Below are 25,184 nucleotides of genomic sequence, written 5' to 3' on the forward strand. Positions count from 1 at the left end.
GTACTACTTTGTCATCAACTAAAATTGTTTAAAACAAATATTAAACCAGTACACTGGAGTACCTACTTCAAAATGCCATTTGGACCAGTATAAACCTCAATCACATTAGGGCTTGATGGCAGCATAGTTATAACTCTATCAGCTCGCTCAGCTACATCAGCAGGAGAGTCCATGATCTATAAAACAAAAAGTGGACAAAAACTATTCTAATGAGATTCAAAAGGAACAAATCAGCCAAGTCAAGGCTCAAACTATTTGGGGACATCAGACCATCAACCAGTTATCTAATTTTAAAAGGGCTAACTTTGGAGAAATGATCAAACAACTTAAGCAAATTGATTAGGAGAGGTTGTTCAAAAACACTTCAGTAGAGGAAAAATAGAACACCTTTAAAGGCATAATGTTGAGTATGCAGGGTTAATGCATACCTTGAATCAGCAAGCTCAGATTAAATTAAATCAACAAATCAAAAATTTAAATTTTTGAAAATGGCCTCTACTTACCCTGCAGGGAGAAAGCAGAAAGAGTGCACTGGGATGAATACAGGAACATCCAGAAACACATTAAACGATCAGAAACGCAAAGAGAGACAGAAGAAAAGCATAGGTGTCAGCTGTGGTTCAGTGGTAGCACTCGCGACTCTGAGTCAGAAGGTCGTGGGTTCAAGTCTCACTCCAGAGACTTGAGCACAAAATCTAGGCTGATACTCCAGAGAAGTACTGGGGGATTGCTGCACCGGAGGTGCCGTCTTTTGGATGATACATTAAACCAAAGTCTGCCCTTTCAGGCGAACATAAAAAATCCCATGACATATTTCGAAGAAAACAGTCCCAGCCAATATTTATCCCTCAACCAACAGATTACCTGATCATTATCATCACGTTGCTGTTTGTGGGACCTTGCTGTGCGCAAATAGGCTGCCGCATTTCCTACATTATAAACAATGACTACACTTCAAAAGACTTCATTGGCTGTAAAGTGCTTTGGGGTATCCAGAGATTGTGAAAGGCACTATATAAATGCAAGTTCTTTCTTTCTTTATAGCTACGGATGCAAAACATAACACTAAGACAATAATTCAACAACCACCTTCTTTCAGCTGATGAATCAGTACTCCATGTACTGGAAGAAGCACTGAGGGTAGCAAGGACACAGAATGTACTCTGGGTGGGGAACGTCAATGCACATCACCAAATGTGGCTCAGTGGTAGTACCACCACTGATCGAGCTGGCCAAGTCCTCAACAACATAGCTACCAGACTGGGCTCGGCAAGTGGTGAGAACATCAACACGAGGGAATAACCTACTTGACCTCGTCTTCACCAGTCTACCATCATATATGTGTCTGTCCATGACAGCTGTGGTAGGAGTAACAAACGCAGTACTTGTGGAGACGAAGTCCCACATTGAGAACATCCTCCATCATCCCATGTGGCATTACCATTGTGCTAAGTGGGATAGACTAAGTACACTTCTAGTAGCTGAAAACTGGGCAGCCATAAGGCGCAGAATTGTATACCATTATGATCTGAGACCTCATGGCCTGGCATATCCCTCACTCCATTACCATCATCAAGCCAGGAGTGTAAAAGAGTTTGTGCCAGAAGTAGCATCAGATGCACTAGAAAATGAGGTGCCAACCTGGTGAAGCTACAAAACAGGACTATGTGCATGCAAAACAGCCAAAGCAGCACGTTTATGGATTGATCTAAGCGATCTCTCGACCAATGGATCAGGTCAAAGCTCTGCAACCCTGCCACATTCAGTTGCGAATGTTGGTTCACAATTAAGCAACTAACTGGAGGAGGAGGCTTCATGAATATTTCCATTTTCAACGATGGTGGATTCCTGCACGCGAGTGCAAAAGGCAAGGCTGAAGCATTTACAACCATCTTCAGCCAGAAGTGCCAAGTGGATGATCCTTTTTGGCTTAGTCCTAAGGTCCCCACCATCAAAGACAGCAGTCTTCAGCCAATTTGATTCATGCCACATGGTATCAAGAAACTGAAAATATGGGGATTCAAGGTAAATCTTAGGAATAGATTTTTAAAAATTAGTTGGACAGTAGAAAGCCACAGGGACTTTGGGGAAATATGTTGGGTTGGGGGTGGATCAGTGTTGGGATCACAATTGTTTATAATCACAATAATGATCCAGATTTAGAAACTCAACACAAATTGGTCAAATTTGCCCAAACTAGGAAGGACAACAGAATCAGCAGTGGCAGCTCAGAAACTAGAGTGAATTAAACAAAATATGCAGGTGGGTGGAATAATAGATGATTAAATCTAATGTGGGCTGGAAAAAAGTACTTCATATTAGGATGGGAAAATGGACTACACACAAAGAACTTTTATATAGCATCTTTCACCACCTCAGGTCATCTGAAAGCACTTTACAATCAATTAAGTATTTTGGAACTGCTGTCACTGATGTAACGTAGGGAAACGTGGCAGCCAATTTTCCCACAGCAAGGTCCCACAAACAATGACAAAACTGACCACTGTTTTCAGTGATGTTGGTTGAGGGATAAATATTGGCCAGGACAGCTCCCCTGCTCTTCTTTGAAAAGTGGCATGGGATTTTCTGCTAGATCTTTTGCATCAAGCTGAGAGCACAGATGGTTTAGTGTCTCATCTGAAAGATGACAGGCCGGATTTATCTCTAAAAAGAATGGCAAGCCGAACAGGACTCACCATTATTTCAGTGCAAGTCAGACAGCAATTTCCAGCGACCTCACATGTGCATTTAAACTCGGAAACTCCATGCTCCTCCAGAAGCTTCGCGGGAAGGAGATCTCGCCGGCTGACTCACCGTTGAAATGAATGCAACAGCGTGAAGTTCCTCTACTGCCCCGATGGAAACAAAGTAATCTCGCCAGAAAAAGGTATATCAAGTTTTTTTTTAAGTCTAAGCAAACTTTTAACGGCGTGGTAAGTCTTAATGACTGCCAAACAACCTCTCTGGCACTGAAAATGTACTTTTACAAATGTGGAGTCTCATTCCTTCACATTTTACTTGTTGCTGGGCATTTAAAAAAAAATATATTTTTTAAAAAAACTTTGTCTCATATCTGTCTAATAATTCCATATTTCTTACCCTCTCTTTATTTCACTTTCTGTAACTGATTTACATGGAATTCACTATTCTAACTTACATTTCTGGTTCTGTGTGGCTTATTAGCATGCTTTAATCTGATTAGTTAAGGGGATACACAGAAGCTTGCCCCATTCACACAGGTCCCAGATGCCCGGGAGAGGGTGCTATGCTGGATTGGGGATCAATAAGAGGAACTTGCAGTGCAAAGGCCCATGAAAAGTCTATGGGCAAGTACACTGCACTGAAGTGGATTATGTGCTCAATTTCTGGAGTGTGGATTGAACCCATGACCTTCTGATTTAGAGGCAAGAGTACTACCACTGAGCCAAGACTGACACCATACTCCATAAATAGTGTTGAATCAGCTACGGGTGAAGTTGGAGGAGACTAGTGGAATCAACAGTCAACATGCCCAACCAATGTTGTGCAACAATCAGCAAAGCCAAAAAAATGTTGAACAGTAGAATACAAGTCCAAGGAAGTCATGATCAAACTGTACAGTGCTCTATAACCTCAGTACTTTTCACTTTTTAAAGCACTCATAGCACTTATATCTGCTAAGTAATTTTTTACTTAACATTTATATTATAATCACTGAGCCCTTTAAAAAGTGAAAAGTCAGTTTCCCACTGGCAAAGAGCAGCCAACAAACCCAGGAGCATCAGAAGGCAAAGGCAGGCATTATGAGCTTATATGTGCTCTGGGTCAAAATACCGTAAACTGGTAGCAGCTGGCCCAGTAGCAACCAAAATTGAAGGCAGATGCAAAATTCAATCATTTTGCGAAATACTTAAATCACTGTAGTTTGCTTCCTGCTGGCAGCACTTTTATCCATAAAACTGTCAATCCTATTTAGCACAGAGAAGAGTTCCTTTAGATCATCCAACATGATTGCTGAAGAAGTGGCCGACAATCGCATAGAACTGCATGCCATGGCTGTGAGGGCTGGTTCCCCTATGTTCGTCTGCTTGCTGGATCCAGTCATTTGAAACTCTTCCTCATTCTCACCAGCAGCAACTAACAATTTCCATGTCAATCAATAATCCAGATGTTAGGACTTCATCATCATCATCACCATCAATGGATTCAAAACTCACGTCTGCTGGCAGTCACAACAGAGAACTCATGCACTCAGAGGTTGGTGGCTTCAGAGTCGCCCACTGGTAATGTGTGGAATCCTCAACTTGTCAAAATTAGCTGCCTCCTCTGCTGGTGGGATGAATTTACAGGGCCAGAAGCAGTTGGCAATAGATTCCATTTTCAGCTCCACCCATGATGGATAGATCAGGTAGAATGCCTTTTTTCTTTATTTGTTCATGGGATGTGGGCGTCGATGGCGAGGCCAGCATTTATTGCCCAACCCTAATTGCCCTTGAGAAGGTGGTGGTGAGCTGCCTTCTTGAACCGCTGCAGTCCGTGTGGTGAAGGTTCTCCCACAGTGCTGTTAGGTGGGGAGTTCCAGGATTTTGACCCAGCAACGATAAAGGAACGGCGATATATTTCCAAGTCGGGATGGTGTGTGACTTGGAGGGGAACGTGCAGGTGGTGTTGTTCCCATGTGCTGCTGCCCTTGTCCTTCTAGGTGGTAGAAGTCGCGGATTTGGGAGGTGCTGTCGAAGAAACCTTGGTGAGTTGCTGCAGTGCATCCTGTGGATGGTACACACTGCAGCCACAGTGCGCCGGTGGTGAAGGGGGTGAACGTTTAGGGTGGTGGATGGGGTGGCAATCAAGCAGGCTGCTTTGTCCTGGATAGTGTCAAGCTTCTTGAGTGTTGTTGGAGCTGCATTCATCCAGGCAAGTGGAGAGTATTCTATCACACTCCTGACTTGTGCCTTGTAGATGGTGGAAAGGCTTTGGGGAGTCAGGAAGTGAGTCACTCACTGCAGAATACCCAGCCTCTGACCTGCTCTTGTAAACTCAGTATTTATATGGCTGGTCCAGTTAAGTTTCTGGTCAATGGTGACCCCCAGGATGTTGGTGGGGGATAGGGCGATGGGGCGATGGTACTGCCGTTGAATGTCAAGGGAAGGTGGTTAGGCTCTCTCTTGTTGGAGATGGTCATTGCCTGGCACGAATGTTACTTGTCATTTATCAGCCCAAGCCTGGATGTTGTCCAGGTCTTGCTGCATGCGGGCATGGACTGCTCCATTATCTGAGGGGTTGCGAATGGAACTGAACACTGTGCAATCATCAGCGAACATCCCCATTTCTGACCTTGTGATGGAGGGAAGGTCATTGATGAAGCAGCTGAAGATGGTTGGGCCTAGGACACTGCCCTGAGGAACTCCTACAGCAATGTCCTGGGGCTGAGATAATTGGCTTCCAACAACCACTACCATCTTCCTTTGTGCTCGGTATCACTCCAGCCACTGGAGAGCTTTCCCCCTGATTCCCATTTTACAAGGGCTCCTTGGTGCCACACTCCGTCAAATGCTGCCTTGATGTCAAGGGCAGTCACTCTTGCCTCACCTCTGGAATTCAGCTCTTTTGTCCATGTTTGGACCAACGCTGTAATGAGGTCTGGAGCTGAGTGGTCCTGGCGGAACCCAAACTGAGCATCGGTGAGCAGGTGCCGCTTGATAGCACTGTCGACGACAACTTCCATGACTTTGCTGATGATGGAGCGGTAACTGGCCGAATTAGCCTGAAGAACACCCAATGTAAATGCTATGGCAGCATCATGTGAGATTATCACTTTTTGCACCAGACATCTTTTGTAGTGCTGTTACACGAGTAACCATTGGCTGGATCATGTATGCTGTGTTTGGTGGTACAAATACACTTCACAAGTTCCACACTTGTCAACTACCAAGGTAACTCTTCTGCTTTGCAATGCCATGCTTTGGTTAAAATGAAGAGTAGCTGCATGAAAAAGAGCATCAGCCACCCTTTATGTTTTTCCTGCAGGTTACAGGTAAAGTAAGAAGCACAGAAGCATTGGGGATTTTTGGAATTTCCAATGACCAGCAGTGTTTTTTTTTCTCCCCAGTTACGTTAGCGCAAACCACAACTATAATTCACTGCTTGGCTTTTTGCCGGCCTGAACATTGTTGATGAAATCGTGCATTTTGCTTGGGTGCAGCTTGTAAAGACAGACCCGTTTCGTCGGCAATGAAAAGGTCATTGAGCTTGTAATGAGATAAAATTTCAGGTATTTTATCGTTCGCCTAATTGTTAATTTTTGTGAGAACATTTCTTGCCTCATGGTTGGGCCTGGGCTTGATTGCTTGGCAGTTTTTGACATGGCTAATCCACAATGCAGAAACAGGATCAGTTCCAAAATTTTGTACTGATCACTAGGGCATGCTCTCAAACTCCTCCCCATCTCCACTCAATGATGCACGGCCTTCAAGTGGAGTGAGGACTGCCACACCGAAGCATCTGATTTTTAATTCAAATTCAACCCCACAATCAACATCAGATTTCACTGGTCAGGACTGATTTGGGCTGGGAACGCAAGTGAACCAATAATTCGAATTAAGAGGTTTGAAATAAGCCACATGTTTTCAAAGCATTTTCAATGGATAACATTTTGCATGATTTCAATGAACAGGTAATTTGAATTCAGCAGCTCTGAATTAAGAGCAGATTGTACTGTCCAGAGAAGCCCTTCCCATAGTCCAGTCTACAATGACTGGAGCTTGAACAGGTTGTAATTCACCGAAGAGAACAGTAATGCCTACACAACTGAAGTATTCACATCTATTTTAAAAGTTTGAACTCTACAGTCAAAGAAACACCAGCAATCTATTTACGGTTTCTATCAAGCCACTTAGCAGCGATTAAATAGTTCTTAAATAAAAAGATTAGTGATAAATCAATGCAGGTAGTAGTTTATTATTGGATCCATAACAGAGGACAGGTCCATTGTAAGAATAGTGCAGCTCTGAGTATTACACTAGCCTTTCGTAGCATCAGTACCAGAATCAATAAAGAAAACAGTTAAACCATTTTTGTAACAGTTTATCGCGACCGGAAAAGTGCACAGCAGTAGAATTTCTATCATACATTCTATTATCCAACATCCTGATATCTATCAGGATTTTCGCAGGTCAAAGCCTCAGATGTGATCGCCTCATTGCACAGCTTCTTTTGATATGTGTTTTGTACTTGCCTTCATTGTAGTAGGTAATAAGGTTACTCTGTATGGAATAACACTTCTTAGCAGACAATTAATTAGTTTAGTCACAAACAAGGTCTTCACTCTAAAGAATGTGATTTTTGTAGGGAAAATGCAATGCAACTCTGCTAATCAAAAATTTGTATTTCATCCAATGACTTCTCCTCACCAAGATTGAGACGATCTGTTCAGCTGCCTCTGCTACTTCCCCCAGGCTTCCTCCTGCCCTAGCCCTGAACCCAAATCTCTCTCTAGCTTCTCTTCCATCGCCCTCCATGCCCATCTCACCATGAAACCTACCTCTTGCTCCCATGAACCCATTCCCACTAAATTGCTTCCCAACATAACTTCCTTTCCTAGTGGCCATGCTAGCTGACATTGTAAATAGTTCCCTCTCCTAGTTAACTCTCCTCCTCCTCCTTTTCAAAACTGCCATCATCAACCTGCCTCATCAAAAAAAAAAATCCACCTTCAACCCTCTGTCCTTGCAAACTACTGTGCCTTCTCCAGAGTGCTTGAACATATGTTGCCTCCCAAACCAGTGCCACAACTCCACTTCCATATCTCCAATTAGGTTTCCTCCCCTGCCACAGAACCAAACCGGCCCTAACCAAAGTCACAAATGACTTACGACTGTGACTATGGTGCATTATCTCTGCTTGACCTTGCTGCACGATCAACCACAGCATCCTCCTCCAACTTATTTGCTCCTTTGTCCAGCACAGTGGGACTGCCCCCACTTGGTTCCACTTTTACCTATCCAATTAATGGCAGAGCATCCCCAGCATTGGCTTCTCTTGCCGTGCCCACTCCACTGCCCTAGAGATCACTAGGATGCATCCCTGGCCCTCTTATTCCTCATCTATATGCTGCCGCTTGGTAACATCATCTGAAGACATGGGGTCAGTTTCCAAATATACGCTAACACCGAGCTCCATCTCTCCACCATCTCTACAAGTCAGACTGCTTGTTCGACATCCAGTCTTGGATGAGCCCAATTTTCTCCAGGTAAACATTAGGAAGATTGAAGCCATCAGCTTCGGCCCCTGCTACAAATTCCACACACTCTCAATCAATTCCAGCCACTGTTTCAGGCTGATCCAGGCCTCAAATTTAAAATGATCAGCCTTATGTTTAAATCCCTTCATGGACTCTCCCATGCCCATCTCTGTAACCTTTGTCAGCACTACAACCCTCTCCCAAACTCCTTATTCTTCGGACACTGGTCTCTCGTGCATCCTCCCTCCCTTTGCCAAGCCAAGAGCGGGATCAGCGATAAAAGGAGAGCGCGAGCGCGGAGAGCTGGATCAGCAATAAGTGGAGCGATAAAAGGAGAGAGCAAGCGCAGAGAGCGGGATCAGCAATAAGTGGAGCGATAAAAGGAGAGAGAGAGCGCAGAGAGCGGGATCAGCAATAAGTGGAGCGAGAGAGGAGAGAGAGAGCGCAGAGAGCGGGATCAGCAATAAGTGGAGCGAGAGAGGAGAGAGAGAGCGCAGAGAGCGGGATCAGCAATAAGTGGAGCGAGAGAGGAGAGAGAGAGCGCAGAGAGCGGGATCAGCAATAAGTGGAGCGAGAGAGGAGAGAGAGAGCGCAGAGAGCGGGATCAGCAATAAGTGGAGCGAGAGAGGAGAGAGAGAGCGCAGAGAGCGGGATCAGCAATAAGTGGAGCGAGAGAGGAGAGAGAGAGCGCAGAGAGCGGGATCAGCAATAAGTGGAGCGAGAGAGGAGAGAGAGAGCGCAGAGAGCGGGATCAGCAATAAGTGGAGCGAGAGAGGAGAGAGCGCAGAGAGCGGGATCAGCAATAAGTGGAGCGAGAGAGGAGAGAGCGCAGAGAGCGGGATCAGCAATAAGTGGAGCGAGAGAGGAGAGAGGCAGAGAGCGGGATCAGCAATAAGTGGAGCAAGAGAGGAGAGAGGCAGAGAGCGGGATCAGCAATAAGTGGAGCGAGAGAGGAGAGAGGCAGAGAGCGGGATCAGCAATAAGTGGAGCGAGAGAGGAGAGAGGCAGAGAGCGGGATCAGCAATAAGTGGAGCGAGAGAGGAGAGAGAGACAGAGAGCGGGATTAGCAATAAGTGGAGCGAGAGAGGAGAGAGAGAGAGCGGGATCAGCAATAAGTGGAGCGAGAGAGGAGAGAGAGAGAGAGCGGGATCAGCAATAAGTGGAGCGAGAGAGGAGAGAGAGAGAGAGCGGGATCAGCAATAAGTGGAGCGAGAGAGGAGAGAGAGAGAGAGCGGGATCAGCAATAAGTGGAGCGAGAGAGGAGAGAGAGAGAGAGAGCGGGATCAGCAATAAGTGGAGCGAGAGAGGAGAGAGAGAGAGAGCGGGATCAGCAATAAGTGGAGCGAGAGAGGAGAGAGAGAGAGAGCGGGATCAGCAATAAGTGGAGCGAGAGAGGAGAGAGAGAGAGAGCGGGATCAGCAATAAGTGGAGCGAGAGAGGAGAGAGAGAGAGAGCGGGATCAGCAATAAGTGGAGCGAGAGAGGAGAGAGAGAGAGAGCGGGATCAGCAATAAGTGGAGCGAGAGAGGAGAGAGAGAGAGAGCGGGATCAGCAATAAGTGGAGCGAGAGAGGAGAGAGAGAGAGAGCGGGATCAGCAATAAGTGGAGCGAGAGAGGAGAGAGAGAGAGAGCGGGATCAGCAATAAGTGGAGCGAGAGAGGAGAGAGAGAGAGAGCGGGATCAGCAATAAGTGGAGCGAGAGAGGAGAGAGAGAGAGCGGGATCAGCAATAAGTGGAGCGAGAGAGGAGAGAGAGAGAGAGCGGGATCAGCAATAAGTGGAGCGAGAGAGGAGAGAGAGAGAGAGAGCGGGATCAGCAATAAGTGGAGCGAGAGAGGAGAGAGAGAGAGAGCGGGATCAGCAATAAGTGGAGCGAGAGAGAGAGAGAGCGGGATCAGCAATAAGTGGAGCGAGAGAGGAGAGAGAGAGAGAGCGGGATCAGCAATAAGTGGAGCGAGAGAGGGGAGAGAGAGAGCGGGATCAGCAATAAGTGGAGCGAGAGAGGAGAGAGAGAGAGCGGAGAGCGGGATCACTGATAAAAGGAGGAGCGAGAGAGGAGAGAGCGGAGAGTGGGATCACAGATAAGAGGAGCGAGAGAGGAGAGAGAGGTGAAAAAACACCTCAAGTGACGTCAGCACAAGGGAAGAAGCTGATTGGTAAGTAGCTGGTGAGCGTTTTTTTTATATAAAGCCTTTAAGTTTATTTTTGTTAAGTTTAGTTAATAATACAATAATAAATCGAGGCATGGCAGGGCAGCTCAGACCCGCCGAATGCCCGGCCTGTGCCACATGGGAACTCCAGAGCGCTTCCCGTGTCCTGGACAACCAAATATGCAGGATGTATCGTCAGCTGGAGGAGCTCGAGCAGCAGCTGGCATCACTGCAGTGCATCCGTGAGGCTGAGAGTTTCGTGGATAGCACGTTTCAGGAGGTGGTCACCCCACAGCTTGAGAGTGCAGGCAGAGAGGGACTGGGTAACTGCCAGACAGACAATGAGGACCAGGCAGGTAGTGCAGGAGTCCCCTGGGGGCATCTCACTCTGTAACCGGTATTCAGTACTGAATATTGGTGGGGGAAGAGGGTTCCTCACGGGAGTGCAGCCAGAACCAAGTCCACAGCACCAGTGGTGGCTCAGCTGTACAGGGGTAGGGTGTGGGGGAGGTGGTGTGAGGGGAGAATGGTTAGGAAAGCGATAGTGATAGGGGATTCTATAGTTAGGGGAACAGGCAAACGTTTCTGTGGCCGCAAACGAGATTCCAGAATGGTATGTTGCCTCCCTGGTGCCGGGGACAAGGATATCACCGAGCGGCTGCAGAACATTCTGGAGGTGGAGGGCGAACAGCCAGAGGTCGTGGTCCGTATCGGTACAAACGACATAGGTAGAAAGAGGGATGAGGTCCTTCAGGCAAATTTTGAGTTAGGAAAGAGATTAAGAAGCTGGACCTCAAAAGGTAGTAATCTCCAGAATACTCCCAGTGCCACGTGCTGGCGAGTACAGAAATAGGAGGGTACAGCAGATGAATGCGTGGCTGGAGAGATGGTGCAAGAGGGAGGGCTTTAGATTCCTGGGGCATTTGGACCGGTTCTGAGTGAGGTGAGATCTGTACAAGCCGGACAGGTTGCATCTCAACTGGGCCGGGACCAATATCATTGCAGGGAGGCTTGCTAGTGCTGTCGGGGTGGGTTAAATTAGCTTGGCAGGGGGATGGGAAACTTAGCATAGATTCAGAAGGGCGAGAAACAGAGCTGAAAATGGAAGGCAGAAAATTAGTAAGTGAGTTTAGAAGGCAGAGGAAATAAAGGTTAGAAACTAGACTAGACAACAAATGAGTTTGGCAGTGCTTAATGGTATATACCTCAATGCAAGGAATATAGTGAATAAGGCAAATGAGCTAAGAGCACAGACAGACACGATATCTTAGCTATTACAGAAACGTGGTTTAAACAGGGGCAGGAGTGGCAGCTCAACATACCTGGTTACAGGGATTTCAGAAGAGATAGAGAGGGGGATGGCAATATTGGTTGAAGAAACAATTACAGCTGTGAGGAGGGATGATATGTTAGAAGGATCATCAAATGAGGCCATTATGGGTTGAGCTAAAGAACAAAAACATTACTGGGAGTGTGTACTATAGACCCCCAAACAGTCAGAGGGAGATAGAAGAGCAAATACGTAGGCAAATTTCTGAGAGGTGCAAAAACAATAGGGCATTAATAGTAGGGGATTTCAACCACCCTAACATTAACTGGGATACAATCAGTGCAAAAGGTATAGAGGGCACAGAATTCTTAAATTGCATCCAGGAGAACTTTTTTCGGCAGTAAATAGCAAGCCCAACAAGAGAGGGGGCAGTTCTAGATTTAGTTTTAGGGAATGAAGCTGGACAGGTGGAAGGAGTGTCAGTGGGAGAGCATTTTGGTTGTAGTGATCATAATTCAGTTAGATTTAGCATAGTTATGGAAAAGGACAAAGGTAGATCAGGACTAAAAGTTCTAAATTGGTGAAAGACCAATTTTACTAAGCTGAGAAGTGATTTAGCAAAAGTGGACAGGAAACAGCTACTTGAAGATAAATCAGTGTCAGATGAAGGAGGAGACGTTCAAGGGAGAAGATACAAGGGGTTCAGAGTAAACACGTTCCCACAAAGAGGGTGGGACTGCCAAATCTAGAGCCCCCTGGATGACAAGGAGCATACAAGGTAAGATAAGGCAAAAAAGGGAAGTTTATGTCAGACACCAAGAGCACAATACTGCAGAAAGCCAAGAGGAGCATAGAAAGTGCAGGGGTGAAATTAAAAAGCAAATTAGGAAAGCAAAGAGAGGGCATGAAAAAGTACTGGCAAGTAAAATTAAGGAAAACCCAAAAATGTTTTATAAATACATTAAGAGCAAGAGGATAACTAAGAAAACATAGAAACATAGAAAATAGGAGGAGTAGGCCATTCGGCCCTTCGAGCCTGCTCTGCCATTCAATATGAACACGGCTGATCCTCTATCTCAATACCATATTCCAGGACTCTCCCATACCCTTGATGCCTTGTGTCTAGAAATCTATCTAGCTCCTTCTTAAATATATTCAGTGACTTGGCCTCCACAGCCTTCTGTGGTAGAGAATTCCACAGGTTCACCACCCTCTGAGTGAAGAAATTTCTCCTTGTCTCAGTCCTAAATGTCCTATCCCATATCCTGAGACTGTGACCCCTTGTTCTGGACGCCCCCAGCAAGGGGAAACATCCTCCCTGCATCCAGTCTGTGCAGCTCTGTCAGATTTTATATATGTTTCAATGAGATGCCCTCTCATTCTTCTAAACTCGAGTGAATACAGGCCGAGTCAACCCAATCTCTCCTCATATGACAGTCCTGCCATCCCAGGAATCAGTCTGGTGAACCTTCGCTGCCCTCCCTCTATGGCAAGTATATCCTTTCTTAGGTAAGGAGACCAAAACTGCACACAATACTCCAGGTGTGGTCTCACCAAGGCCCTGTATAACTGCAGTAAAACATTCTTGCTCCTGTACTCAAATCCTCTTGCAATGAAAGCCAACATACCATTTGCCTTTCCAACTGCTTGCTGCACCTGCATATTTGCTTTCAGTGACTGGTGTACAAGGACACCCAGGTCCCTTTGTACATCAACTTTCCCCAATCTATCACCATTTAAATAATACGGTCTTTCTGTTTTCCCTTCCAAAGGAGTGGATAAATTCACATTTATCCACATTATACCTCATCTGCCATGTATTTGCCCACTCACTCAAATTGTCTAAATCGCCTTGAAGCCTCTTTGCATCCTCCTCACAACTCACGATCCCACCTAGTTTTGTGTCATCAGCAAACTTGGAAATATTACATTTGGTTCCCTCATCCAAATCATTGATCTATATTGTAAATAGCTGGGGCCCAAGCACTGATCCCTGCAGGACCCCACTAGTCACTGCCTGCCACCCCGAAAAAGACCCACTTATTCCTACTCTATTTCCTGTCGTAACAAATTTTCAATCTATGCCAGTATATTACCGCCAATCCCATGTGCTTTAATTTTGCACACTAACCTCTTATGTGGGACTTTATCAAAGGCCTTCTGAAATTCTAAATAAGCCACATCCACTGGTTCTCCCTTATCTATTCTACCAGTTACATCCTCAAAGAACTCCAGTAGGTTTGCCAAACATGATTTCCCTTTCATAAATCTATGTTTACTTTGTCTAATCCCGTTGATATTTTCTAAGTGTCCTGTTATCACATCCTTTATAATGGACTCTAGCATTTTCCCGACTACAGATGTTAGGCTAACCGGTCTGCAGTTCCCTGTTTTCTCTCTCCCTCCTTTTTTAAAATAGTGGGATTACATTTGCCACCCTCCAATCTGCAGGAACTGTTCCATAATCTATAGAATTTTGGAAGATGACAACCAATGCATCCACTATTTCCATGGCTACCTCTTTTAGTACTCCGGGATGCACATCATCAGGCCCTGGGGATTTATTGGCTTTCAGTCCCATTAATTTCTCCAGCACTATTTTTTTTACCAAAACTAATTTCCTTTAATTCCTCCTTCTCACTAGTCCCTTGGTTCCCTGGGAAGTAATTTGTGTCCTCTTCCATGAAGACAGAACCAAAGTATTTGTTTAATTGCTCTGCCATTTCCTTGTTCCCCATTATAATTTCTCCCATTTCTGACCGTAAGGGACCTACATTTGTCTTCACTAATCTTTTTTTTTTTTACATACTTGTAGAAGCTTTTACAGTCCATTTTTATGTTCCTTGCAAGTTTACTCTCATACTCTATTTTTCCCCTCTTAAATCAATCTCTTGGTCCTTTTTTGCTGAATTCTAAACTGCTCCCAATCCACAGGCTTGCTACTTTTTCTGGCAACTTTATATGACTCCTCTTTGGATCTAATACTATCCTTAATTTCTTTTGTTAGCCATGGTTGGGCCGCTTTTCCTTTTGCACCAGAAAGGAATGTATAATTGTTGCAATTCATGCAATCGTTCCTTAAATGTTAAGCCTTGGATATTCAGCTCCCAGCAGCCATGTCTCCGTAATTGCAATTATATCGTATCAGTTTATATTTATTTGCGCTGTTAATTCGTTGACCTTATTACGAATGCTTCGTGCATTCAGATACAGTGCCTTTAGATTTATCTTTTTAACATTTTTAGACATCTCAACATTTTTTTTGTACTATGGCCCTATTTGTCTTACCATTTTTTCTTACCTGGACCCTATTTGTTTGTAAGCTCTATCCCTTCCTGACACAATCTGGTTATCCTTACCCCAGCCACTTTCCTGCACTGCTTCTTTGTCTTTTCTCTTCAGCATTCTAGATTTCTCTCCACCAGGACCCTCCCCCCACCCCCCAACCTTATTTAGTTTGAAGCCCTATCTACCTCCCTAGTTATTCAATTTGCTAGAATTTTGGTTCCAGCATGGTTCAGGAAAGGGTAGGGCCTATTAGAGACCAAAAAGGTAATCTATGTGTGAGGCAGACGTTGTGGTATGGTTCTTAACGAATACTTTGTGTCTGTCTTCACAAAAGGGGGGGCGGGGAGCAATGCAGAGATTGTGGTAAAGAAGGAGTGTGAAATATTGGATGGGATAAATATTGGATAAGAGGGGAAGTATTAAAGGGATTAGCATCTTTGAAAGTAGATAAATCACTAGGCCCGGATGAAATGTATCCCAGGCTGTTAAGAGAAACAAGGGAGGAAACGTCGGAGGCTCTGACCATCAGTTTCCAATCCTCCCTGGCTACAGGATGGTGCCGGAGGATTGGAGGACTGCTAACATTGAACCATTGTTGGAAAAAGGGAGAAGGAAATAGAAAGAGTAATTATAGGCCAGTCAGTCTAACCTCGGTGGTGGGCAAATTATTGGAATCGATTCTGAGGGATAGCATAAATAGTCATTTAGAAAGGCATGGGTTAATCAAGGACCGTCAGCATGGATTTGTTAAGGGAAGGTCATGTCTGACCAACTTGATTGAATTTTTTGAGGAGGCAACAAGGAGGGTCGATGCTTTTGATGTAGTCTACATGGATTTTAGCAAGGCTTTTGACAAGGTCCCACATGGCAGACTAGTCAAAAAAGTAAAAGCCCAAGGGAAAGTGGCTAGTTGGATCCAAAATTGACTCAGTGGCAGAAAGCAAAGGGTCATGGTTAACGGGTGTTTTGCGAAAGGAAGGCTGTTTCCAGTGGGGTCCTGCAAGTCTCAAAACTAGGTCCCTTGCTTTTTGTGGTATATATATTAATGATTTGGACTTGAATGTGGGGAGCTTGATCAAGAAGTTTGCAGATGATACAAAAATTGGCCGTATGGTTGATATTGAGAAGGAAAGCTGCAGACTGCAGGAAGATATCAATGCACTGGTCAGGTGGGCGGAAAAGTGGCAAATGGATTTCAGTCCAGAGACGTGTGAGTTAATGCATTTGGGAAGGGAGTACACAATAAATGGGAGGATACTGAAAGGTGTAAAGGAAGTGAGGGATCTTGGAGTGCATGTCCACAGATCCCTGGAGGTAGCAGGACAGGTAGATAAGGTGGTTGAGAAAGCATATGGAATACTTTCCTTTATTAGCTACACAAAGATAGATAGCATTGTAAGCACTGTAGATGGAAGATTAAAATTAGAGATATATTAACAGATTAAGTGAATGGGCAAAACTGTGGCAAATGGATTTCAATGTAGGCAAGTGTGACATCATCCACTTTGGACCTAAAAAGGATAGATCAGAGTACTTTCTAAATGGTTAAAAGCTCGAAACAGTGGAGGTCCAAAGTGACTTAGAGGTCCATGTACATAGATCATTAAAATGTCATGAACAGGTACAGAAAATAATTAAAAAGGCTAATGGAATGTTAGCCTTTATATCTAGAGGACTAGAATACAAGGGGGTAGAAGTTATGCTACAGCTATACAAAGCCTTGATTAGACTGCACCTGGAGTACGGTGTTCAGTTCTGGGCACCGCACCTTCGGAAGGATATATTGGCTTGGAGGGAGTGCAGATTTACCAGAATGATACCTGGACTCCAAGGGTTAAATTACGAGGAGAGATTACACAACTAGGGTTGTATTTCCTGGAATTTAGAAGATTAAGGGGTGATTGGATTGAAGTTCCAAGATATTAAGGGGAACTGATAGGGTAGGTAGAGAGAAACATAAGAAATAGGAGCAGGTATACAGCCTCATGAGCCTGCTCCACCATTCAACAAGATCATGGCTGATCTTCTACCTCAACGGCATTTTCTGCACTATCCCCATATCCCTTGATGCCTTTAATATCTAGAAATCCATCGATCTCTGTTTTGAATGTATTCAACTCTCTGGGGTAAACTATTTCCACTGGTTGAGGAGTCTAGGACTAGGGGACATAGCCTAAAAATTAGAGCCAGGACTTTCAGAAGTGAAGTTAGGAAACACTTCTACACACAAAGGGTGGTAGAAGCTTGGAACTCTCTTCCGCAAATGGCAGTTGATGCGAGCTCAATTGTTAAATTTAAATCTGAGATTGATAGATTTTTGTTAACCAATGATATTAAGGGCTATGGGGCTACGACAGGTATATGGAGTTAGGTTACAGATCAGCCATAATCTCATGGAATGGTGAACAGGCTCGAGGGGCTAAATGGCCTCCTCCTGTTCCTGTGCATTGTGGCTGTTCCTTCAGCCACCTAGGTCCCACTCTCTGGAATTCCCTCCGCTTCTTTAAGATCTCTTTAAAACCCAACTCTATGACCAAGCTTTTAATCATCTAACATGTTCTTTGGTTCAGCAGGCATTTTTGGCTTACACCTCTGAAGCTTTTGGTACGTTTTTGTACATTAAAAAGGTGTTATAAATGCAAGTTGTTGTTGTATAGCAATTCTTCCAATAAATAATATAAACTGGTGACTCAGTGTGGTTCATGGTCATCAACAGCCCTCCAACACCTATTCTTCATGCATGACCCAAGACAATGAACGTCAGACTTTCTGATTGTGGATGCCCATTCCTGTCCTCAAATGTGCACTTTCCATTTGGATCATTTAGGTTTTTTTTAAACTTCCCCGACTCAAATTTCGAACAATTTCTTCATGTGCTGTTTTGTCCCTTTGCAGTTTTTCTTAGCACACAATCTCTTTTTAGCCCGCTTCTGTGTAATGCTCTACTCAGCCCAATTGTCATCCTCTGTCTTCCTTGACCAACTTCAAAGCATTTTTGTGTATGACCAGTGTGATTGACTCACTACAGGGTATGACTCCGCACACTTCATTGTTATTTAACATAACCCACTTGAGTAATATTTTATTTTTTTAAAATTTGTTCATGGAATGTGGGCATCGCTGACGAGGCCAGCATTTATTGCCCATCCCTAATTGCCCTTGAGAAGGTGGTGGTGAGCCGCCTTCTTGAACCGCTGCAGTCCGTGTGGTGACGGTTCTCCCACAGTGCTGTTAGGAAGGGAGTTCCAGGATTTTGACCCAGCGACAATGAAGGAACGGCGATATATTTCCAAGTCGGGATGGTGTGTGACTTGGAGGGGAACGTGCAGGTGGTGTTGTTCCCATGTGCCTGCTGCCCTTATGCTTGTCCTTCCAGGTGGTAGAGGTCGCGGGTTTGGGAGGTGCTGTCGAAGAAGTCTTAGCGAGTTGCTGCAGTGCATCCTGTGGATGGTACACACTGCAGCCACCGTGTGCCGGTGGTGAAGGGAGTGAATGTTTAGGGTGGTGGATGGGGTGCCAATCAAGCAGGTTGCTTTGTCCTGGATGATGTCAAGCTTTTTGAGTGTTGTTGGAGCTGCACTCATCCAGGCAAGTGGAGAGTATTCCATCACACTCCTGACTTGTGCCTTGTAGATGGTGGAAAAGCTTTGGGGATTCAGGAGGTGAGTCACTCGCGGCAGAATACCCAGCCTCTGACCTGCTCTTGTAGCCACAGTATTTATATGGCTGGTCCAGTTAAGTTTCTGGTCAATGGTGACCCCCAGGATGTTGATGGTGGGGGATTCGGCGATGGTTATGCCGTTGAATGTCAAGGGGAGGTGGTTAGATTCTCTCTTGTTGGAGATGGTCATTGCCTGGCACGAATGTTACTTGCCACTTATCAGCCCAAGCTTGGATGTTGTCCAGGTCTTGCTGCATGGGCGTGGACTGCTTCATTATCTGAGGGGTTGCGAATGCAACTGAACACTGTGCAATCATCAGTGAACATTCCCATCTCTGACCTTATGATGGAGGGAAGGTCATTGATGAAGCAGCTGAAGATGGTTGGGCCTAGGACACTGCCCTGAGGAACTCCTGCAGCAATGTCCTGGCGCTGAGATGATTGGCCTCCAACAACCATTACCATCTTCCTTTGTGCTCGGTATGATTCCAGCCACTGAGAGTTTTCCCCCTGATTCCCATTGACTTCAATTTTACTAGGGCTCCTTGGTGCCACATTCTGTCAAATGCTGCCTTGATGTCAAGGGCAGTCACTCTCACCTCACCTCTGGAATTCAGCTCTTTTGTCCATGTTTGGACCAAGGCTGTAATGAGATCTGGAGCCGAGTGGTCCTGGTGGAACCCAAACTGAGCATCGGTGAGCAGGTTATTGGTGAGTAAGTGTCGCTTGATCGCACTGTCGACGACACTCTCCATCACTTTGCTGATGATTGAGAGTAGACTGATGTGGCGGTAATTGGCCGATTGGATTTGTCCTGCTTTTTGTGGACAGGACATACCTGGGCAATTTTCCACATTGTCGGGTGGATGTCAGTGTTGTAGCTGTACTGGAACAGTTTGGCTTGAGACGCGGCTAGTTCTGGAGCACAAATCTTCAGCACTACAGCTGGGATGTTGTCGGGGCCCATAGCCTTTGCTGTATCACAACTTATGTATGTTAATGTCACAAAATGTCTAAAGGTACTTCAGAAAGGAATAAAAGGTACCAATACCATTATAGAAGAATTGGGAGAGATGAGCAAAGGATTAGTTTTGAGACAGCTTTTAAAAGAGATAGAGAGGAGGAGATATTTAGGGAGGAAGTTAGAAAGTAGAGACAATTCAAAGCTGTGCACCAATGGTGCAGCAGAGGGAGGAAAGAGGTGGAGGATACAAAGGAGGACAGGAGGGTACACAAGGCTGGAGGAAGTTGGCTCGTTAGGGTGGAGCAAGGTTGTGGAGGAAGAATCTGTAGATGAGGATTTGGAGATCAATTTGATGCATTGATGTGGACATGGAGCCAATGAAGGTCAGAACAGGGGATGATGGAGAAGCACGTCTCAGTGCAGGTCAAGTAGGGAGTGGCAGAGTTTTGCATGAGTTGGAGTATATATAGAGGGCGGCAGCCAGGATGCCAGCTGGAAGGGATTTGGACAAATTGAGTTTAGAGGTGACAAAAACTCAGATAAGGGTTTCAACAGTGGCAGTAATGAGGCAAGGGCAGAGGCAAAGATAGAAGTAAGCAAATTTGATGATTGATAAGGTATGGGGTTTGAAGCTCAATTCAGGGTCAAACAGGACGTTGAAATTGTGCATTGCTTGAATGAGTAACCAGGGAGGGGGATGGAGTCAGTGGCAAGGGAGGAAAGTTTATAGAAGGTGACAAAATTAATGGGCCAGAATTTACCGTCAAAATGACAGGGAGGCTAACGGCGCTCACCGTTATTTACGCGCAAATCGCACAGCAACTTCAGGCGAGGCAGATAGATGTATGGTTAAATAGGAAAATCCAGAAGTTGCTGCCTGAGATGCGTCGATCCTCCGTTAGCTTTGAAAAAATGGCATCTCGCTGTCTGACTCACCATTCAAAGGCATTGTTGAATGGGGTGAAGTTCTTGTACCTGCATGGTAGATACAAACTAAACTTACCACAGAAAGTTAGGGCATGTCCCTGTCAGTCTAAGTATCATTTTTAACAGTGCGATAAGTCTTAACGACTGCCAAAACAAACTCTCTGGCACCGAAAATTAACTTTTACAAGTGTGGAGTCTCATTCCTTCAGGTTTTAATTGTTGTTGGTGTTCTTATAATTTTTTTTAAAAACTTTATTCTCTATCTCTTAATCCAATCTTTCTTTCTCTCTCTTTATTTAGCATCCTGTACCTGATAGAATAGTTACACTTACTGGTTCAGACACTGCGCTGGTCATTAACAATTCTTCAATCTGATTGGTTGTGGCAACACAGTTGCTTGCCCTGTGCAGGATGTTTCGATCTCCCACTTACAGAAACTTGTCGTGCAAAAGCATACAAAATTAAATGGGCATGAGCGAGTCTAACGAATGGTTAGAGGACACTAAGAATATCCCAACACTGGACAAACAGGGGGCTCTAGGGGTGGGGGGGGGGGGGGGGGGGGGGAGCTAAATAGGATTAAAATCACTAAGGAATTGGTACTCAGTAAATTAATGGGACTCAAGGCGGATAAATCCCCTGGACCTGATGGCTTACATCCTAGGGTCTTGAGGGAAGTGGCAGTAGGGATTGTGGATGCTTTGGTAATAATTTTCCAAAATTCTCTGGACTCGGCAAAGGTCCCGGCAGATTGGAAAACTGCTAATGTAACACCCTTATTTAAAAAGAGTAGGAGGCAGAAGGCTGGAAATTATAGACCAGTTAGCCTAACATCTGTGGTGGGTAAAATTTTGGAGTCTATTATTAAGGAGACAGTAGCGGAACATTTGGATAAACATAATTTAATAGGACAAAGTCAGCATGGCTTTACGAAGGGGAAGTCATGTCTGACAAATTTGCTCGAGTTCTTTGAGGACATAACGTACAGGGTGGATAAAGGGGAACCAGTGGACGTAGTGTATTTAGACTTCCAGAAGGCATTCGACAAGGTGCCACATAAAAGATTATTGCTCAAGATAAAGAATCACTGGATTGGGGGTAATATTCTGGCATGGGTGGAGGATTGGTTATCTAACAGGAAGCAGAGAGTTGGAATAAATGGTTCATTCTCGGACTGGCAACCAGTAGCCAGTGGTGTTCCGCAGGGGTCGGTGCTGGGTCCCCAACTCTTTACAATCTATATTAACGATTTGGAGGAGGGGACCGAGTGTAACATATCAAAGTTTGCAGATGATACAAAGATGGGAGGGAAAGTAGAGAGTGAGGAGGACATAAAAAACCTACAAGGGGATATAGACAGGCTGGGTGAGTGGGCGGAGATTTGGCAGATGCAATACAATATTGGAATATGTGAGGTTATGCACTTTGGCAGGAAAAATCAGAGAGCAAGTTATTATCTTAATGGAGAGAAACTGGAAAGTACTGCAGTACAAAGGGATCTGGGGGTCCTAGTGCAAGAAAATCAAAAAGTTAGTATGTGGGTGCAGCAGGTGATCAAGGCGGCCAACAGAATGTTGGCTTTTATTGCTAGTGGGATAGAATATAAAAACAGGGAGGTATTGCTGCAGTTATATAAGGTATTGGTGAGACCGCACCTGGAATACTGCATACAGTTTTGGTTTCCATACTTAAGAAAAGACATACTTGCCCTCGAGGCAGTACAAAGAAGGTTCACTCGGTTAATCCCGGGAATGAGGGGGTGGACATATGAGGAGAGGTTGAGTAGATTGGGACTCTACTCATTGGAGTTCAGAAGAATGAGAGGCGATCTTATTGAAACATAAGATTGTGAAGGGGCTTGATCGGGTGGATGCGGTAAGGATGTTCCCAAGGATGGGTGAAACTAGAACTAGGGGGCATAATCTTAGAATAAGGGGCTGCTCTTTCAAAACTGAGATGAGGAGAAACTTCTTCACTCAGAGGGTAGTAGGTCTGTGGAATTTGCTGCCCCAGGAAGCTGTGGAAGCTACATCATTAAATAAATTTAAAACAGAAATAGACAGTTTCCTAGAAGTAAAGGGAATTAGGGGTTACGGGGAGCAGGCAGGAAATTGGACATGAATTTAGATTTGAGGTTAGGATCAGATCAGCCATGATCTTATTGAATGGCGGAGCAGGCTCAAGGGGCCGATTGGCCTACTCCTGCTCCTATTTCTTATGTTCCTTATGTGGGTGCCGTTCGTTCACCAGCAACTGTTAATTCCGCCCAATGACTGTATAAATATACGTTGCGGTTGCTGACTCTGACACCAGGAAATTGTGGTGTGGCATCAAGCTGTGAAGACCAGAAAGTCTCAGGCTTCATTGTTCGTTCAGTGAATTGGTGTGGGTGTACTACAACTGGCCTTAGCATTCCTGAACCAAGGAGGAAAATATCAGCCATAGATCCAACTCGTTCTTACTATCCAATAACCACTGCTGATAAGTATATGTTTGCTGATATTGAGGGAGGACAGATTGGGGCTTATCTGTGATGCACCCCATGATTAAATAGCCTTCCAGCCTACGACATAAATAGGACTTAGAAAAAGGTTCTGCTGAGAGTATTTGAGCAGCTAGGGACTAAATTAAAAAGCAGAACCACACAGGTAATAACCTCTGGATTATTACCTGAGCCGCAAGCAAATTGGCATAGGGTCAATCGGATCAAGGAGATGAATGCGTGGCTCAAAGATTAGTGTGGGAGAAGTGGGTTTTGATTCGTGGGGCATTGGCACCAGTACTGGGGAAAGTGAGAGCTGTTCTGTTGGGACGGACTACACCTGAACCATGCTGGGACTAGAGTTCTAGCGAATCGAATAACTAGGGAGGTAGATAGGACTGTAAACTAAATAAGGGGCAGGCGGGGGTGGGGGAGGGAGGGTCTGGGTGGAGAGAAATCTAGAATGCTAAACAGAAAAGACAAGGAAGCAATACAGGAAAGTGATTGGGGTAAGGATAACCAGACTGAGTCAGGGAGGGACAGAGCGTACAAACAAACAAATAGGGCCATAGTACAAAAAAATGTTAAGATGTCTAAAAATGTTAAAAAGACATATCTAAAGGCACTGTATCTGAACGCACAAAGCATTTGTAATAAGGTAGATGAATTAACAGGGCAAATAAATGTAAACAGATATGATATAATAGCAATTACAGAGACATGGCTGCAGGGTGACGAAGGCTGGGAGCTGAATATCCAAGGGTATTCGATATTTAGGAAGGACAGGCAAAAAAGAAAAAGAAGATGGGGTGGCGTTGTTAGTAAAGGATGAAATCAGAGCAATAGTGAGAAAGGATATTGGCTCAGAAAATCAGGATGTAGAATCAGTCTGGGTGAAGTTAAGAAGCACCAAGGGGCAGAAAACACTGGTGAGAGTTGTCTATAGGCCTCCAAACAGTAGTGGTAATGTAGGGGATGGCATCAAACAGGAAATTAGAGATGTATGTAACAAGGGTACTACAGTAATCAAGGGTGACTTTAATCTGTATATAGACTGGCCAAACCAAATTAGCAATAATACTGTGGAGGATGAATTCCTGGAGCGTGTACAAGATGGTTTTTTAGACCAGTACGTTGAGGAGCCAACTAGGGAACTGACTATCCTAGATTGGGTATTGTGCAATGAGAAGGGATTAATTAATAATCTTGTTATGCTGGGTCCTTTAGGGAAGAATGGCCATAACATGATAGAATTCTTCATTAAGATGGAAAGTGAAGTAGTCCAATCCAAAACTATGGTCCTAAATCTAAACAAAGGAAACTACGAAGGTATGAGGAGTGAGTTGGCTATGATAGATTGGGAAGCTTCATTAAAAGGCATGACGGTGGACAGGCAATGTCTAACATTTAAGGAACGATTGCATGAATTGCAACAATCATATATTCCTTTCTGGCACAAAAACACGAAAGGAAATGCGGCCCAACAATGGCTAACAAAAGAAATTAAGGATAGTATTAGATCCAAAGAGGAGTCATATAAAGTTGCCAGAAAAATTAGCAAGCCTGAGGTTTGGGAGCAGTTTCGAATTCAGCAAAAAAGGACCAAGAGATTGATTAAGAGGGGAAAAATAGAGTATGAGAGTAAACTTGCAAGGAACATAAAAGTGGACTGTAAAAGCTTCTACAAGTATGTAAAAAGAAAAAGATTAGTGAAGACAAATGTAGGTCCCTAAGTCAGAAACGGGAGAATTTATAATGGGGAATAGGGAATTGGCAGAGCAATGAAACAAATACTTTGGTTCTGTCTTCATGGAAGAGGACACAAATTACTTCCCAGAAATGCTAGAGAACCAAGGGACTAGTGAGAAGGAGGAATTAAAGGAAATTAGTATTAGTAAAAAAAGTGCTCGAGAAATTAATGGGACTGAAAGCCGATAAATCCCCAGGGACTGATAATCTGCATCCCAGAGTACTAAAAGAGGTAGCCATGGAAATAGTGGATGTATTAGTTGTCATCTTCCAAAATTCTATGGATTATGGAACAGTTCCTGCAGATTGGAGGGTGGCAAATGTAACCCCACTATTTAAAAAAGGAGGGAGAGAGAAAACAGGGAACTACAGACCGGTTAGCCTAACATCAGTAGTAGGGAAAATGCTAGAGTCCATTATAAAGGATGTGATAACAGGACATTTAGAAAATATCAACAGGATTAGACAAAGACAACA

At 44.5% G+C, this 25,184-nt stretch overlaps 1 protein-coding gene across 2 annotated transcripts in view; it reads right to left on the reverse strand.

Moving 5' to 3' along the window:
- The window catches only part of hibadhb (3-hydroxyisobutyrate dehydrogenase b), a 127,317-nt gene that overhangs the window by 93,461 nt on the left and 8,672 nt on the right, over nucleotides 1–25,184 (reverse strand). For both annotated transcript variants that reach the window (XM_068002472.1, XM_068002481.1), the window contains one exon: nucleotides 67–176. In XM_068002472.1, the coding sequence (XP_067858573.1) occupies nucleotides 67–176 (110 nt within the window). The remainder of the gene's footprint in view (nucleotides 1–66; nucleotides 177–25,184) is intronic.

This window comes from Heptranchias perlo, chromosome 2 (genome assembly GCF_035084215.1).
Source record: "Heptranchias perlo isolate sHepPer1 chromosome 2, sHepPer1.hap1, whole genome shotgun sequence".
Classification (NCBI taxonomy): domain Eukaryota; kingdom Metazoa; phylum Chordata; class Chondrichthyes; order Hexanchiformes; family Hexanchidae; genus Heptranchias; species Heptranchias perlo.